Consider the following 18,798-nt stretch of genomic DNA (forward strand, 5'->3'; position numbering starts at 1 on the left):
ACACACACACACACACACACACACACACATACACACCCTCGCGCATGTGTGACATTGACGTCAATACAACATAACAGAACATACTAGTTCCCACCACCCCACCCCACCCCATCCCCCCCAACCACAAGACTGGTGATCTCAAAACTGTTTCAGGGAGTGACGCACACAAGGTTACACACACGCACGCACGCACGCACGCACGCACGCACGCACGCACGCACGCACGCACGCACGCACGCACACACACACACACACACACACACACACACACACACACACACACACACACACACACACACACACACACACACACACACACACAAAACAGACTATCAGATCAGTGCCCACCTCACCTCACACAGGAAGTGAAACAAAAAAAATTTGCAAACAGAAAGTGTACAAGCAAGTAAACAGACGCATGCACACACACACACACACACACACACACACACACACACACACACACACACACACACACACACACACACACACACACACACACAGAGAAAGAGCCTGCCTTCCGAGAATCAACAGTGACAAATAAAGAGACAAACAAATCAGACGTCTATGTTACAATAACAGCTCATATACGTATGTATCAAACCACTTCCACTTTGAATGACATCGGTCTGACCTTCAGTTCTGTGAATTTCATGGATTCAACTGAATTATCATCAATCTGTAATCACATGACTATTGCAATGGGTGAGTATTCATTCATTCATTCAAGTTGATTAATGGAATTCATGCCTAGAGTGAACCTACAGGTAGAGACACGATGCTCTGCTCTTCAGATTAACCAAAACCCTAACCCCATGAAATGCATGGATAATTATAATCGACTGTATATTGTCACTGTCGGGCAGAAACCTCATATTTCCATAGAAGCAAAAAAAACTAATGCAGACTGTAGGGAGAAAAGTACTGAGGCACTCCGTCTACAGGTGGAAAAAAATCCATTTATTGTTGAGCAAGGCAACAGAGAATTCAACACAGTGAGACAATCAGGGTGATTAGTCACACTGTGGGTGGCATTCAAAACATTCCGACCAATGTATACATCACACATCATCAGAGGATACCTTAACATCCACAGCAGACGTCATCATATGCAGATCATTCAGTGCAGATAAATTATACACGATACATAATGCACACCATAAGTGACCAAATAAACACCAATAAAAAACAGTTAACCATGGTAAAAGAGAAATGCCCAGTCATCACAATATCAAAACCAACTGAGAACGGCAGAAAGTCAACTTCATCATTTAGGCCTGCTCCAGAAAGTCTCCCTCTGGAGCAGTTTCTTTAATCTATCCCCGCCTCTAATAACAGTAGGGATAACTTCTACGGCAACAGCTTTGAGAATAGCCTAGTTATTATAGCTTAGTGCAAGGGTTCCCAAACTTTTCGGGCCGCGACCCCCCCAAATAATCATATATGAACTGGGGACCCCCCACCCTGACAAGCACTTGGAATTGTAGGAGTTGAGGCATTACATTTAGTTTGACTCGGTTCCACCGATAAATATTGTGAAAATATCCAAACTACAAGCTCACAACGCCTCGCAATGGCTATGGTTATTTGCACGAATGGCAGTTTTGTGCTCACTATCTTTAAACCATCTTTTTGTTCTACCCATACATTTATACATCAGTCTTAAAATAATACAATTATTATTGTCTCCGCCAGGCCGAAGGCATATAATAATGAACTGAAAGTTTAATTAGAGACTATTATAGAGACTATGTTTTGCACCCTGTCTGTCAGTCCGTCCATCCAGCTGTCTGTGAACAGCTAATCTCCGGCACCGTTGGGCCACCAGGAGGCCGATTTTTGCAACAAAACATTTTTGATATTACTCCAACAGAATTTGTCCAAATATCATGCAAATCAGTACACAGTATCTCTATAATTATTAAACCAAATGGGTCTTTCAGATTTTTCTGATTGGCTAAGATTGGCTTCCAAAGTTTTTCCGTTTCGAACAAAATGCCTCAAATCATGAACACATGCAGCGTGCAATTGCTGTGAAACTTTGCACGTACATTGCCACTATGCCGAGGAAGAAATGCCAGTCTACATTTTTCAAATCGGCCTTATGGTGGCACTACAACAGTCCGATTCAGGTTTTTACCTATAACTGGACCGATCAGTGTGAAACTTTGCACACTCACTTGATATTACACCTACAGATGTTGTCCAAACATCACGCAAATCGGTACACATTATCTCTATAGTCATGTGAACAAGACGGATCTGTTTGACTTTTCATATTTCATCCTGATTGGCGCATTTCGAACATTGCTGGACCACAATAACCTACCTGACCTGGTGGAGGCCTGTGCTCCGAGGAGCACCTTTTCTAGTTATTATTTCCATCGTGGTGCTTTAAGGAGCTCTGTCTGGATGAGCTAATTTTAATGCTTACTGACCCCTAAACAGGGGTCAGTTTTGCACGCATAGTGCAAAAGAGGCCACCTTTTGCACTATGCGTTCACCATTTGATCATTTCTCATAGGTTTTAATGTAAAAAGCCAGTGCCTAATTATTTTTAACAGTGTGACCTATGCACTTTGAACTCTTCCTCTCTTCTTCACTCAAACATCTCCACCTGTAACACAATGAAACAATAAAACATAAACTGTAACATTATATGGACTGGCCTGCATTGACACAAATATTTGATATTTGAATAATAGATTCAGATTGAGTCAGTCAAGGCCTCCAGTGGTCTGTTATTTCTGAACAACGAAGCACTGTTATCTGTTATCTATTGTAAGCTAATTATTGTAAAATCAATAATGTTGGCAATGGCTGCTATATTATTTGTGTCCAAAGTGGCCACTGATACCACAAACTACATAGTGCTGCTTTAAGCATATAATAAAGGACTGAAAGTTTAATTAAAAAGTGTAGCACTTGACAATTTGGATGCATGGCCACCCAAAGTAGCCTCCCACAACCAGTCTAATTTTTTGTTTAATACAAGATATTAATGTGGAAAACATCCACAGAGAATCTATTGAGTCTGACAGATGACAGCCAGACCAATCAGTGAACTATAGAGAAAGCTGATGATGACTATGAGCAGCTCTGGATTTCAAATGACAACAATAACTGCACTTGAAGGAGTTAGAGCGACTAGGTAAAATACCAATAGCACTGTTTGTCCAGAATCTTATTAATCAGGTACCAGTAGCAAATAGCACCAGTTCCTGGTAGCCACCCTTAACGATCGGTGAAAGCAGAATGAACTGTTCTCCCTTCATGTAAACTAGACTAAAGCCTAAACCCTGAACACAACATACCTGTATAGCTGTATACATTGTGACCTGTGTTTATCTTCACAGTGGAGTAGATGTCTTGTCCTGCAGAGGTCTCGTCTAAAATAAAATAAAACAAAATAAACATCAAGTGTTAAAACATTTGACACTCTGGTGATGAAATACACTGAGAGAGATGGAAACAACAACCCAACTAGCTTTTGGAGGTACACTCTATATAAATTCCCCTTGATGTGCAATTACAATTCGAGGTTGATTGGATGTTGCATCCATGATATACTGTATGATGTTTTCTTGTAAGAAAGAGAACATGCCCACACATTTTTTAAGCCACTTACAGGCAAACAATATAGAATATCAAAACCCTGTTTGACGGTCATTGTCACATGTCTCATGAGACCATTTGTACTTAATTTAGTGAATAAAAGAAAAGGCTTCTGCAACAGTGACATGTATAGCCTTTGTGGTGCCCCACAAAGTGAAAGTGAAATTACTTTTGGCTCTGTGTTGTTTAGAGTCACCTCAAAGTGGGACACAAATGTTGGATTGATCAAGATTTTTGGCATTTTCTGTCAAATGGGCCCCTCCCGCAAACGTTAGAAAGCCAATCGTAGCCAATCAGAATCTAATATGAAAAATCTGAATGATACATGTTCATCACAAGATGTACCAATTTGTGTGAGTTTTGGACAATTTTCTTCAAAAAGTGTGACAGAGAACAGAATAGGTTTGTGAGTATTATTGTTTGTGAGTGATCTCAGTGTCTTGTTAAAAGTGACTCTACCTCTCCTCTCGTGCTGAGCTTCCTGCATCACTCTCACATCAGCATACGTCACATCTTCACTCTGTCTCTTTGTCCTACAGACTGCAACACACAAACACTCTACCTCAACTATAAATCATGAATCACAATAAATGTATACGTTTTGATTGACTGGCAGATCAATGGCAGAGGCAAAGTTTCTAATCAATTGAATAAATAAATAATAATAATAATCAAAATATTGGCATTTTTTGGCCAAGTATTTTCACATACAAGGAATTCTTCTTGGAGCGTTGTAAACATAAGTAGAAAGGAAATATATAAATGATTAAGTGCTGTGATAAATAAGGCATTTATAACATTGCACTGGCATGTACACTATAGATATATTGCACAGGTTATGCTACACGTGTGTTAAAGTGTTTTAACATGTGTTATTCAAAAAGATACTTGATAGGCTACACTTAAAAAACTTTAAACAAAACATAAAAAAAGTGAAACCTATATTACTCCTATTTATCTTCCCTGCACTGGTTGCCTGATTATTTAAAGAGGTTATACATTCATGTTGAGGTATTTCATGACCTGGCCCGTTTATTTACTTATTTTTAATAGTATGCATTGCTCACTTCAAACATAATGGACACATTATGTCCACAACAAAAATACATGCCCCAATTAAAACGAGACAAAATATTGCAGGGAAAATAATAGTCCCTCGGGGGATGATGTAATGTTTGTGACTGGATGTTTAGGCTCTCAGTGAGCTATTTATGGTACACAACACACCACCTTCCCTAGATATTACCTTATATACGTTGGACTTAATGCTCCTGAACAGATCAGGGACAGACATACTGTATGGATGACAGAGTTCAAACATATACAGTATAGACAACAAAAAAGGGACAACCCCTCTTTCTTTCTAAGGTGCTCGTCTAAAACCCCACAAAGAACAATTACATCATAGGGCTGGGTGATAGGACTTTAAATCAATATCACAATTATTTCAAACTTTTGTCTCGATTATGATTAATGAACAATTATTGTAATTATTTAAGTGAAAATAGCAGATCTACAAGCTCACAACGCATCACCCACCATAGTACAACAAAGTACAATACAGGGTTAAGGGGTTAATCAGACGATCAGACTAAGTTGATTATTTAAAAAATCTATTTGATTTTTTTCGTGTTGATTTGTTGATATAGAAGAAACAATATATTAAAGAATCTTGCTTCTTGATCATTCGCTTATAAGTTGGTTACTGGTTCTAAATATTGGTTTAGAAATATTTTCGGTTAATTGCCCAGCTCTATTACATCACATCCTGTAAATGTCTGTGTCTGAACATTATTGACATACCTCTGCACTTCTTCCAGAGACACAGACCCAGAATCAGCAGAAAGATGGAGACTCCAGACAACACAGGGTAGAAGTATGGAGACAGAGAGAAAGAGGGAGGGGGAGATATAGAGGGAGTGTCTGGATGGTTGTTGTTTTTGGAGGCCTGAGAATCTGAAGAAAAATGAGATACAGATTCCTATTAAACATGCACGTTAGGAGCTTAGAATCTATTTTAAACGTCAACATTTCCTTGTTTAAACTCAGGCAACAGCCAGACTATTAACACAAAATAATGTATTTCCCTTTTCAGCAAAGCCAGTGAATGTCAACACATTCTAGATTATAACATTATTAATGAGGATCTCCCCCTGGTGGATGAAATGGTTTAGTGCTGCTGGGATTCACTGACAGCATGATGTGGAGAGGTAAATCTGAACATTTTGTGTGGTGATCATGTCTGTCTGGTACACAGCCATTCAGTGAACTGTAGAAGGTCAGTGTTTACTGCTGTTTTGCTTCCAGTTCATGCCCAGATAAACTCCCCTCAGTCGCGAATTCAACCAAATCATCCGCAGACCGCAGCCACCATGTTTGTTGACTGAGTTTCATCTTTGTTTGTACCGTGATTTCCTTAATAATCTAATTTGAGCTAATCTAAGATCTAGACCTCAGACACTCAAGGAGGTCACTCACAATGTCAGTTGACCTCACCTTGACACTTTAGTTATACACTGATTGGTCAATTGCCCTAAAACCACAAAGCTTTCACCCCTAGCTTGCATCGGGTTTGTGATACAACGATCTCACCTCTCACACCCATCCTGCTCTCTGGTGACTGTCCAAGGTCAGAGATGTGACACTTGTAGAATCCTTCATCAGACTTGTAAACACTGTGGATGGTCATCTGTCCTGTAGACTCAGACCTGATGAGGGATCCATCTTTATAGAAATCAGCTGGACGGTCAGAGGATGGGTTATCAGTTGTCTTGTTTTTGGACCAGCAGTGCAGAGTGACATCACTTCCTTCCATCACAGGAAGTACAGGCATCCCCAGGATCACAGCTCCATCTGAACAATGATAAATAACATCAGAATAGAAGAACATTAGACCGAGGTTACATCACTCTGAACAACACTATCCCAACGACTTTAACAGACAAATGATTTTTAAAAAAAAACTAAAACAACAACAACAACAACAACAACAACAAACACACACAATAAAAGATAAAATACAGGGAAAAAAATTACAAAGTTGTTGATTTGCTGAACATACCAGTCACAGTCATATTTACAGAGTTGCTCTTTCCATTTGAAGACTCACACCAGTATATTCCTCTGTCTGTTGAAGGGAGCATGGACCTGACAAGACAACTTGTGGTGTTCATCTTCCCCCAGCGACCACCATCACCATCACCACCACACTCTGAGGTGATGTTATTGATGTTGGTCCTCTTCACTCTCCAGACAGTAGAGTTAGACTGTCTGTCCTCACAGCTCAGAAAGACAGACTCATATTTAACGAACTGAGACCTGTCAGGACTGAGTCTGAGAGAGGCTGTGATGGAGAAGATAAGATGGATCAGATCTCAGATCACATATATATATATATATATATATATATATATATATATATATATATATATATATATATATATATATATATATATATATATATATATATATATATATATATATATATGTGTGTATGTGTGTATTTGTTTTTTCAGTACAAGACAAACAGACTTACCTCTCATAACATCACCACTGTTTGGAACCTCTGCTGAGACACTCACCATGGAAATAACTACTAGAGAGAGGGGGGCGGGGCATTAGTATGGGAATATTTACAAATTATGTACACAATTTCACAAAAATAAAGATAGGGCTGTTTACTTGTAGCCTATATAGCACATATCATACTCAGGCAATTCCAAGTGATTTCCATATATATATATGAAGTTAAAGGGCATATAAAAGGCATATAACAGGTGGCAGCTCTGAAGATAGTTCCCGGTTCAATCCCTGGCTCCTCCTGGCTGTGTATCAAAAAGTGTCACTAACTGCTGCTCCTGATGAGCAGAGTGGTGCCTTGAATCCTGTGTGAATTGGTGTATGAATGTGTGTGTGAATGGGTGAATGTTACACATTGTAAAGCAGTGTTGATAAAAGCACTATAGAAATCATACGCACACGCACACTCACACTCACACGTACGTGCACGCGCACGCGCACACGCACACGCACACGCACACGCACACGCACACACACACACACACACACACACACACACACACACACACACACACACACACACACACACGAAACATGAAATAAGTGAGTACAATAATTGTACAATACTCACAGAATAGAAGGTAGAGTGATGTTAACTTCATCCTTTGATGCTACTCACTGACTGACTGCTGACTATGAGATTCAATTCAAAGAGGCCTCACAGGTAGTTTGTGGTACTATCTGTGTAGGCCCTATAAAGAGAAGGTGCATTCGCCATCTGTTTTGAATAAGAGGTGTCATGTTTTGCAATTAATTAAACTTACATAAACTATTTATGTTATTAAGGCTTTGTGAGTTCCATTTAAAATAAAGTTTGACCATGACAGAGGCGCGCCGACTCAGCAGACCTTGAGGCCGAGGAGTCGCGCCCGAGCGCCTCCAGGCGCGAGTGCCCGCGGCGACCGGCCGATGGTCTGCTAGTCGACTCAGCGCCGTCCGAGTTATGTACCGATAAGCACAGAATCGTAAATAATATTGGTGGGGACTGCGTTTGCCCCACTGACTGTGTAATTAAACTTACATAGACTATTTCTGTTTTAAAGGTTTGTGATTTCTGTTTGACTGTGCAGGGCAGAGGCGTCAATTCTCTGAGTCATGGTAACCGCAGACCCTCGGATTTAAAATTATTTCCACTCTTTCTTAATTCCAGTTAAAGATGTGTTTACATTATATTTTATAACTAAGGGATAGGTGCTAAAAGGTTACAAGCTTGGAATCCAGTTAGCATATCTACAGTTCTGCTGTTCACACCTCCATTTTGGAAGACAATGAGCTCCCTGTTGATGGCCCAATTGCTGATGGCTCTTGGTATCAATGTGTCTTCATTAATATTCTCACCAACTCAACAATGAGATCTCCCACTCAACTATGTGGTTTGATGTAGGTGATCAACTCCATTGTTTAGTTTAGTGAGAATTTGTGAAGGGTTTCAGTTCTGTTGGGCAGTTTAAAAGTTTAAACCACCTGGATATTTTGTGCTAAGTCTTGTGATCCATTCTTTTTCATGGAATCTTCTCTGTCCAATTGTCCAGCGGTCATTGTATTCCAAGCCACATACCTTTATAGCCTCAATTCCATGTGTCATAAAGTGTTGAACAATTAACAAATGGGTATCCTTTTCATTATTAATGGTATATTTATGTTGGCTTATTCTAATTGCTATGGAGTTGCTCGTCTCTCCTACATATTGTAATCCACATACTTGGCAAGTAATCAGATAAACACAATTTCTGGTGTTGTATGTGATGTTCTGTCTTAGGATAATTATATATATATTTTTTTTTTTTTTTTTTTTTTTTTTTTATATATTTTTTTTTTTTTTTTTTTTACTCACTGACTGACTGACTGACTGACTGACTGACTGTAATGACACTCGCTGATGCAGTCTCCTCCTGTTTAGGTCGGAGTACAATGAAGGTGGTCTGACGCAGTTTACTGGTGTTGTGGTGGGAGACAGAAGAGGTTCCAATGAAGGAAGTGGTGGGTGGGGAGGAGGCTACACTGAAGGAAGTGGTGGACTGGTGAGGTTTTATAAAGAAGTGTGAGCTCATTTAAGACATTTCGGGGAATAAGTGGTGTAAAGTTTTTAATGTTAATGATCATGAGACCACTGGATCGATCTAAGTGTATCATGAATTGGCAGATGCCCCAATTCTAAAGTTTTGAATTGGTTGACTGAAACTTTGCTGCTAATTCTAAAATGCTCTGATCTAACATTACAAGTTTTACTTAAAAAATAATGATGGCCGCAAGTCATTTGCAAAAACCTCGTCTTGCATTGACCTTTGTTTACGAGAGCGCTTGCGATTTAAACAAACAACACTGACACACTTCACACCGCACCACCAAATCTAAAATCTACAGTTTGTAAGACATGGGCAACAAGGAATCTGTGGATGTACAACAAGCAAGAACACACAAGACACATTTTCCAGTCACAACTCGGCGAGGTCTACTGTGATTTATACACTATATTTGGTTGTAATGTTAAGAACTTGCAGTTGCAACCATACCAGTGTAGTTGAGAGACAGAATAAACACATTAGAGCCGAGGTACAACATACCAAGTAGACAATGTTACACCAATGTTTTCTTGTATATGAAAGAAAAGCACAATGTTAAGAGTGACCGCGAGTCTGAGAGGATATTCTAACATGAGGCAGAATTTGATTGTGTTAGTTGATTATTAATCAATTATTATATATATATATTATTCTCAATCACAGCCTCTCTCAGACTCAGTCCTGACAGATCTCAGCTCTTTCAATATGAGTCTGTATTGAGTAATCTGACATCCATATTGTCAATACCTGGAGATGTATCATCAGAAAGGTGTAACATTTGATCAACCATATAATTGGTCCTCACTAATGCTTTTTATATAAGGGCACCATTTCTGCTCACTCTGTGTCTCAGAGGAGGGCTGTGGACAATTCAGGTTTGGTCATTTGGGGCGGCCATAGCTGAGTGGGGCGGCCATAGCTGAGTGGTTAGTGAGCCCGCCTAGGGAGCCAGAGGCCCTGGTTGCCCCAGGTTCGATTCCAGGCCAGGTCAGCATATGTGTCGATGAAATGAAATTTGTTCCTGAGCAAGACTCTTAACCCCTAATTGCTCACAGGTTCTCATTGGAAACAAGACCGCAAGGACTTTCATGAACGACCTGTTAAAAGGAATTATCCTTATTTCGAACAAGATTACTGATGCAAGAACAATGGCTTCTATTTCAGCATTCTAACTTTCCAGGAAGAGAAAGGAATTCCCATTGGTGATGTTGTGTATAGGAATCATTCAGAATCAGAATCATCTTATTGTCACACAAGTGATTCTGATTTGATTTTGATTATTTAGCACGAAATTACAAACATTACAAAAACAGTACACAAAATATAAAAAGAAAAGTGCCATGCAGGAGCAGGCAAGAAGCACAAAGTCCTTATACAAGACCTCTACCTATCTATAACAACATCAGAAACATTAATAAAACATGATTTGTAAACAACAAAATATGAATATATAGAATTACAAATAACATGATTGAAGTATAAACATTTTAATCATAAAATCATAAAAAACATAATTGAAATACCTGATTATACCTGATTATCCATGACATGATTACTGATAATAATTAGCCAACATAATTATTATTATTGAATTGTTTTTTTATTGATTTTCAACACCAACAATACATACATACATAGATCACAGGACAGCACATAACTACACTGTACATTAACAATACCTTAAATAAAAAGAGACAGTAATACAAATACCAAAAATAAAACTTGAAAATAAGTATAAAAAAGAACACGTCATTCTCACACAGATTGTCACTTGTCAAAAAAATAATAATTATACAATAAAAAGATTAAATAAAATAAGTGAAAAAAGTTATCGAAAAAACACGGCCCCCTCGCATATTAGGAGGGGGGGTGAGTCACCAGAACCAAGGACGGGTGTTTTTGATAAATCTAACATGTGTCTGATAAAATGAATATCATATATCTTAATACTGAATCAAGCAACTTAAAAATGGTCAGGGGGCTCACAAAAGCCTGAGTAGAAGATAAAATGACCCAAAGTTTTTTTGAAAGTGATATAACCCTTTAAGCTTGTCGGGCTGTGGTTGTGGGTGGCAGCGATTTAGGTGGTAACCTAAATGACTGGGTTGTCACAAACACACACACACACACACACACACACACACACACACACACACACACACACACACACACACACACACACACACACACACACACACACACACACACACACACACACACACACACACACACACACACACACAGAGCAGCAACAGAAAAGGCTCGATCACCATTCGTTTAAGGTATGTGTGTGGAACTGAAAGGAGCTGTTTAGTGGATGACTTTCTTAAGCAAACTGGGGGCAGGGATACATGAGTGCAGTGGATGCTCCATCAACGACCTTCAGACTTTGAGGTTTGTCCACAGAGACTCCATTCATACGGCTAGAGAGAAGATAGAGAGACGTTACAATTTGAAAAGTATGTCAAAAAATTTCATTGAGGTAAGTTGACCTGAATTCAAAGATGAATAATTCTGTACCTGTCCTTATTGTCCGCTGCTGGATTTTCACATCTGCAGATTCTGTTAACAAACTCCAGAATGCTTTGTCTCTTATGAACCAGGACACTGATGATGATGATGATGAAGATGATGACGCCGAGGGCGATTATAAGACCACCCCACCAGGGAAACTCTCCAGCTGTAGAAAACTCTACAGAGATAGAATGAAAGATGAAGAACAGAGGTTCAGTCATCCATCCTCCTTACAACTTCATGACTAACTACTCACAACTAAATATTCAATATAGCTTTTATAGATCAGTGATTTTGACCACTCAATGATACACACACACACACACACACACACACACACACACACACACACACACACACACACACACACACACACACACACACACACACACACACACACACACAAACAAACAACAACACAAACACGCACGCACGCACGCACGCACGCACGCACACACGCATGCGCATGTAGCTACTTCAGTGTACAGTTACTTTTTTCATATTCTACACTGGTGTAGATGCAATGTGACATTTAGTCTTTCTCCAAATGACCGTAGGAGACGTGAAATAATTTACACCATGAATTCATATTGTATGTTATAAACAAATCTGTATTTATTTTCCAGAATGGGTCTTGTCGACTACTGTTTACAGCACTGGTGGGAGGTTTCAGGTGACATGATTTTCTCTGCTCTTACACTAAACTCTGGATAAGAGCATCTGCTGCTACATTCCTAAATTGTAAATTTAAACTTGTATTTGAGTTGAGTCAAATTCAAATCAGTCAAATTAAGAAACATATAATGATTTTCTTTTCTATTACAAATACATGCTCTCTATAATTAACGTGGATGTGTTCAGCTATTTCTACTGAAAAAACAAACAAAAACAGCATGGTCACTTACCTTCTCCATCTTCTGTAGAATCATTGTCAGAGCTGATCGCGAGCTCCTCTGAATTAACAAGAAATACCAGAATTGATAAAACTATTTAAAAACATCCTTGAGACAGCTCATTTGTTTCCAGATTCAATCTCACATTTCTCATCCTGATGTTTTAACTCCCCCAATGTTGTGCCCAGCTTTTATTTTATTGTATTCTACATTTGATCTAAAATAGGTAGCAGTGCCTAATGTTCCAAATAGTTAGGTTTGGTTCAGTATAGAGGAAATATTCCAAGTATTGAAAATTATATCGCCAATAAAATGTTCCCCTTTCTTGTTATTTAATTATGTATATTATATTAGGAGAAGGGGAAATGTCTATTAAAGACCAGCTGAAATTAAAAAAATTCACAGTTTTAGAGCAACAAAAAATGCAACAAAAAAAAAAGACAATCTTAGTGCAGTTGTTTTACCAATAATGAGTTCAACGGCAAATTCCTTCTGGCATTCTGGAATTAAGCATCTGTAGATTCCTTTATCAGATAATGTCACTTTGGAGAGTTTGAGGGACATGTTGCCTTTCTCCACTTCATTCACAAAGAGGGATGTTCTTCCCTTGTAGGAAGGATTCTTAGTGTCAAGTAATTCTAGCCCGTTCCTCTGGAAATAAACATATTGATCAGGTGGTAGGTCTTGTCTGGACCACTCCACAGCCACTTCCTTAACGTGAATGCTGGGATTCATGGTGGGATCAATCTCACATGGTAGAACAACATCACCTCCAACAGATGTTTTTACTGTCAGACAATTCCCTGATAAGACAAGATAAGATGAACCTTTATTGATTCCCCGAGGGACATTCAGGTGTCACAGCAGAAACAACAGTAAGAATGAAATACAACAAAGATAAAAGTAAAAGTCAAGAACCAAACCATGATAAATAAAATAAAATAAAATTAACGTATGTGTGGAACAATATCTGCCAATTTTGGTGAACAAATAAGTATAAGAATAACTAGGTTTAAAAACAGGCTGATACATGGGTCTGGGGGGCCTGACAAAATCATTTAATTATTGTCACATATTCTATTTGGATAATATTCACAGTAGGTAAAGATTTAGCTCAGAATTAGTTAATGTAGCATTTCACAAATGTTTATTGTTGTGACAATTGACAAATATTTGTCAATTACTTACTAAATTATTATTTGTCTATTGTTGTGCATCCTGGGTGGACAACAATAGATCAATTCAACTATTTTTTTTTCAAACAATGGCAGCATAAATGCTATATATATGTTAGCAACATGGTGACAGGGGTACTGCAATCACTCCTGTCTCTTAATAAATGTAATTAGTCAACGACAACTATAATTTCCACTGATGTAAATTGGTGGTTATTACTGTGACTTAGAAAGTGTCTACTTATATTTCAATTATAATTTTCAGCTTGGTTTAGGCACCTCTAATGACAAATTAGAGGTGCACATAGGTGCTATATAGCAACAAAAGAGGTTTGTTCCCCTATGATTATAAGCCACTTATTTTGCTTGTTTGAAATTTCAACATGAAGTTGATGATAAAAAACTGACCGCTTCTGTAACTTATAGCCGTTTCACACTCGGGTCCCGGGTGCGCACTCCAGACCACATGACAGATGTTGTGGTAGTGTGAACGTAGCGAACCGTTCCCCGTAACGCATCACCGTACCATACTCGAAACCACCTGGGGAGGTAGTCTCGGGTCCGATTGCTGCGGAGTCGGGAACGGAACGCGGCAGTGTGAATCCATCCGTACCAAGAGAAGGAAGTGGACAGACTGGACTGCTAATCATATATCATTTTTATATTTGTTATAATGACGCATTATTTTAGCTGGGTTATACCTTCTCATTGTTCTACTTGAATGTTGACAAGAAATAATAATCCCGCTAGTGTTTGAGTAGCAGGAGCCGTGAAAAATAATAAACAAAAAACACATGTGTGGCGAACGTATTTATAAGGATAAATACACTAAGCGTTAGTCCGTGACGTCATACCAAGGATGCGTCCGTGACGCCAATATCATATTAACAGACGACGTTACATTTCGAGGTTTCAAAGACCAGTGCACACACTGCTTTGGTTGTGTATTGTTGATCTGTTGTTATTATAACTCAAGACATCGTCAGGAACACAGTCAAACTTTATTATTCACTCTAGAGTGACTTTTCTTCTGAGAATGACATTCTCTCTTCCAAAGCCCCATAGTCAACAGCGCCCCCATGAGGCACATATTTACCATTACTGCTAAATTAAATGGTCGAGTACGAAAGGATTTTGGCCAGTGTGAATGCTGACCAGCTGGGAGAAGCCAAGCGTACTCGGGAACTCTTCGATTCAAACGGATCCAGTCTGAAACCGCCCTTAGTCATAGTTCTCTCTTTTTTATCGCTTTCTCATCAGTTTGCTCCATAGAGTGAAAAACTGCAAGTAGTGTAAACAATTATTTCATAAGCCAGTACAGTACAATACTGTAGGCCGGGGTCTGGTAGACTGTCATGCTGGGGCCCTTTAATTTCTATTTATTTGATAGACAGACTGATTGGTGTGCTTTCTGTGTAACAACAACACATACTGTATGAGGGCCGCTGTAATTTAAAATCCCAGGCTGATTCTTGTTTCCAGTACACCCCTGAGTGGGTCTCAGTTGGCCCAGTTTTCTAGAAGGCCCCCTATGATCTTTGGGCCCGTGGGCCTGGGCCCATGCAGCATGTCCGTTCAGGCATGGCGAGAGAGTATGTTTTGCCCCCTGTCTGTCCGTGACCGTCCGTCCGTCCGTCCGTCCATCCGTCCGTCCGTCTGTCTGTCTGTCTGTCTGTCTGTCTGTCCGTTCGTGATCAGCTAATCTCTGGCACCGTTGGCTTGATCGCAGCGAAACTGTGCACACACACTCCCTGGATGCCAATTCAGAACCTCTGCCCCAAATTCACATTCACGTGTGTGTGTGTGGGTGCCCTGTTATAACGCCACCAGGAGGCCGCTTTTTGCAAAACAATTTTTTTGACAGTTCTCCTACAGATTTTGTCCAAACGTCACACGAATCGGTACACAGTATCTCTATAGTCATTAAACAAAACAGGTTTTTCAGATTTTTTAAATTCCATTCGGATTGGCTAAAAATGACTTCCAAAGTTCCGTTTTGAACTAAATGCCTCAAATCATGAACACAGCATGCAATTTCCATGACATTTTGCACGCGCATTCTCACTAGGCAGAGGAAGAAATGCCAATTTTTTAAATCAGCCTCATGGTGGCGCTATAACAGGCCGATTCGTGTTTTTACCTATAACTGCACCGATCTGTGTAAAACTTTGTATGTGCACTCCCTAGAGGCCAAGGAAAAACCTTTGGCCTGCATTTTTCACATCTGCCTTTTATAGCACCACCAGGAGGACGACTTATATAAAACATGTTTTTAATATTACTTCCTTCAGATTTCATCCAAATTTTACACAAATCGGTAGACATGATCTCTATAGTCATCAAGAGGGATCTGTTAGATTTTTCATATTCCATCCGGATTGGCTAAGATTGACATCTAAAGTTTGCAGGAGTGGCACGTTTTGAACGAAATGTTGCAAATCATGAACGCAGCGTCCGATTGCGGTGAAACTTTACACGCACATTTGCACTACGTTGAGGCCACAAATGCCACCCTTTCAACATTGCCCTATTATAGTGCCACCAGGAGGCCGATTTTTCAAAACATTTTTTTTTAATATTACTCCTAAAAATGTTGTCCAAACATTACACAAATCAGTACAAATGAGCTCTTTAGTTAAGTGATCAAGACGGATCGGTCCGATCCGCCTGATTTTTCACATTCCAGCCTGATTGGCGAATTCCGAACATTTCTGTCCCACGCTAACCTACCTGACCTGGCGCCGAGGAGCACCTTTTCTAGTTATACCAGAGGTACTTTTCTTTCACATTATTTGAATTTCCAGCATGTAAAATTACCTGTTGTCCTCTCTTTAAATGTAGATTCAATGTAAGGGCTAAACCAGTTTTCAATTTCATAAAATGTCTGTTAATTGCAGTGTAATTTACCTCCAGTGTAACAGAGCAGACACAGAACTGATATTAGAAGACTTGAGGAATGTCTCTGATTGTACATCATCTCCATCTTCATATCTAAAGACAGACAGACAGAAAGAAAGAAAGAAAGAAAGAAAGAAGTTTAGTTCCCATGTCAATATGTGTTATAGTATACCATGATCTCAGAGAATACTCATGTGTAATTATTCAGAAGTTGTACAATATTTTGCACAATTGCATAAAAATGTCCATACTAAAATGTGTATCAACAATGATTTAATCTAAATAAACCCATACTGTATATCTAACTCCCCATATATATATATATATATATATATATATATATATATATATATATATATATATATATATATATATATATATATTTATCTATCTATCTATCTATCTATCTATCTATCTATCTATCTATCTATCTATCTATATATATATATATATATATATATATATATATATATATATATATAATTCCTGATTCACTTACCTTTCTTGTGGAAAGAATATAAATCAGCTACGTCACTCTCTTCATATGCCAATGATCATTGTGCATGTGGAAGTTCAGATCAATTGCTGAACCCATTGAGGCAGGAAAATGCAGACCAGACTGACTGACAGAGGTTGCTTCTATCCTTTTATAGTAGGATTAGATTACTTTTACTGTCACATGGTTTATGAGAAAAGGCTGGGCTGCCTGCATGAAATGTCTGCTGTGTCAGATAGGAAGGGCGTGTTTTCCATTCACAGTAAACTTGGCTCGGTGCCCAGAATTCTAATGTAATAATAGTGATACTAGACCTAGTGGTACCATGTTCTTTCCCAACATTCAAAAGGTGTTTCACGTCTACATTAGTAAATGATTTCTGTGGATAACTGTGCGTGTGTGTGTGTGTGTGTGTGTGTGTGTGTGTGTGTGTGTGTGTGTGTGTGTGTGTGTGTGTGTGTGTGTGTGTGTGTGTCCATCTATCTTACTATCTATCTATCTGTCTCCTTTATTCAACACGCAATGTACATTACATTCACACACACACACACACACACACACACACACACACACACACACACACACACACACACACACACACACACACACACACACACACACACACACACACACACACACACACACACACACACACACACAAACACACACACACCATGCAAGGCACCAACCTGCTCATCGGGAGCAGTAAGTGTTCACTGTCTTGCGACACTAACCCAGGGGAGCTGTCCCGACCAGAACATGTATCTCTCTTACCAAGTGTTATGAATCTTTCATATATTACTTAATCAGTGACACTAAATAGGTCAGAAGAGAATGCCATACAACCAAATATCAATACTCTGTTTAAAGGTATAGGGTAAGTGATCCAGGCCCTACTCGTTTAGGCCCCATGAACTATGAGCCATCTGGTCCTTCCTGGACCAGGGTCAAGGCCTCCACCCACCTCATTGTTGTTTGAAATACGCAACCACAACTACAGATCCCATAACGTGTGAGGACCGTTCACAAAAATAAAAATGAACAGCTTACATTTTGGGAAAGAATATAAATCAAATATGTCACTCTCTTCAGAGAGTTACTTCTCTGAAACAAGAGTTACAAGGTCCTAAATTCATTGTGAAAACATTATAGCAATTCATTGATATAAAAATAAAGAGATTGACTTCTACTTTTACTTGTACTTTAAGTATTTTTGAAAGCATGTACTTTTACTTGTACTTTAAGTATGTTTAAAAGCATGTACTTTTGAACACTTAAGTACATTTAAAAGCAATTACTTTTTTACTCTTACTTGAGTAACATTTTGAGCAACATTTGGCCTTGATCCTTCCTGGTCCTTCCTGGACCAAGGTCAAGGTCTCCACCCACGGACACATGTGAGAATTGAGTGATCATTGTTGTTTGAAATAACGCAACCACGACTACAGATCCCATTACGTGTGAGGACCGTTCACAAAAATAAAAATTACAGCTTAAATTTTGGGAAAGAATATAAATCAGCTACGTCACTCTCTTCATATGCCAATGATCAATGTGCATGTGGA

The 18,798-nt window shown here is 38.9% G+C and overlaps 1 protein-coding gene across 1 annotated transcript; it reads right to left on the reverse strand.

Moving 5' to 3' along the window:
- Positions 1-1,145: 1,145 nt before the first annotated feature.
- On the reverse strand, positions 1,146-17,359 carry LOC308087219 (uncharacterized protein). Its single transcript, XM_080430938.1, has 9 exons — positions 17,237-17,359; positions 16,747-16,830; positions 7,151-7,210; positions 6,677-6,958; positions 6,208-6,468; positions 5,419-5,571; positions 4,075-4,155; positions 3,315-3,389; positions 1,146-2,617 (listed from the first exon to the last, which is right to left on the reverse strand). The coding sequence occupies exons 2-9, from the start codon at positions 16,826-16,828 to the stop codon at positions 2,604-2,606; spliced, it is 1,008 nt and encodes a 335-aa protein (XP_080287064.1). The 5' UTR covers positions 16,829-16,830; positions 17,237-17,359; the 3' UTR covers positions 1,146-2,603.
- Positions 17,360-18,798: the final 1,439 nt, after the last annotated feature.

Source organism: Gymnoscopelus braueri, assembly GCF_963280865.1.
Source record: "Gymnoscopelus braueri genome assembly, chromosome: 6".
Lineage (NCBI taxonomy): Eukaryota > Metazoa > Chordata > Actinopteri > Myctophiformes > Myctophidae > Gymnoscopelus > Gymnoscopelus braueri.

Excerpts from the sequence above, each read along its gene's own strand:
- LOC308087219 (XM_080430938.1), bottom strand. The coding sequence starts at position 16,828 with ATGAAGATGGAGATGATGTACAATCAGAGACATTCCTCAAGTCTTCTA. Across the intron at positions 6,959-7,150 it reads CAGTGGTGATGTTATGAGAG|CCTCTCTCAGACTCAGTCCT; the intron begins GTAAGTCTGTTT and ends TCTCCATCACAG. Across the intron at positions 3,390-4,074 it reads AGCTCAGCACGAGAGGAGAG|ACGAGACCTCTGCAGGACAA; the intron begins GTAGAGTCACTT and ends ATTTTATTTTAG.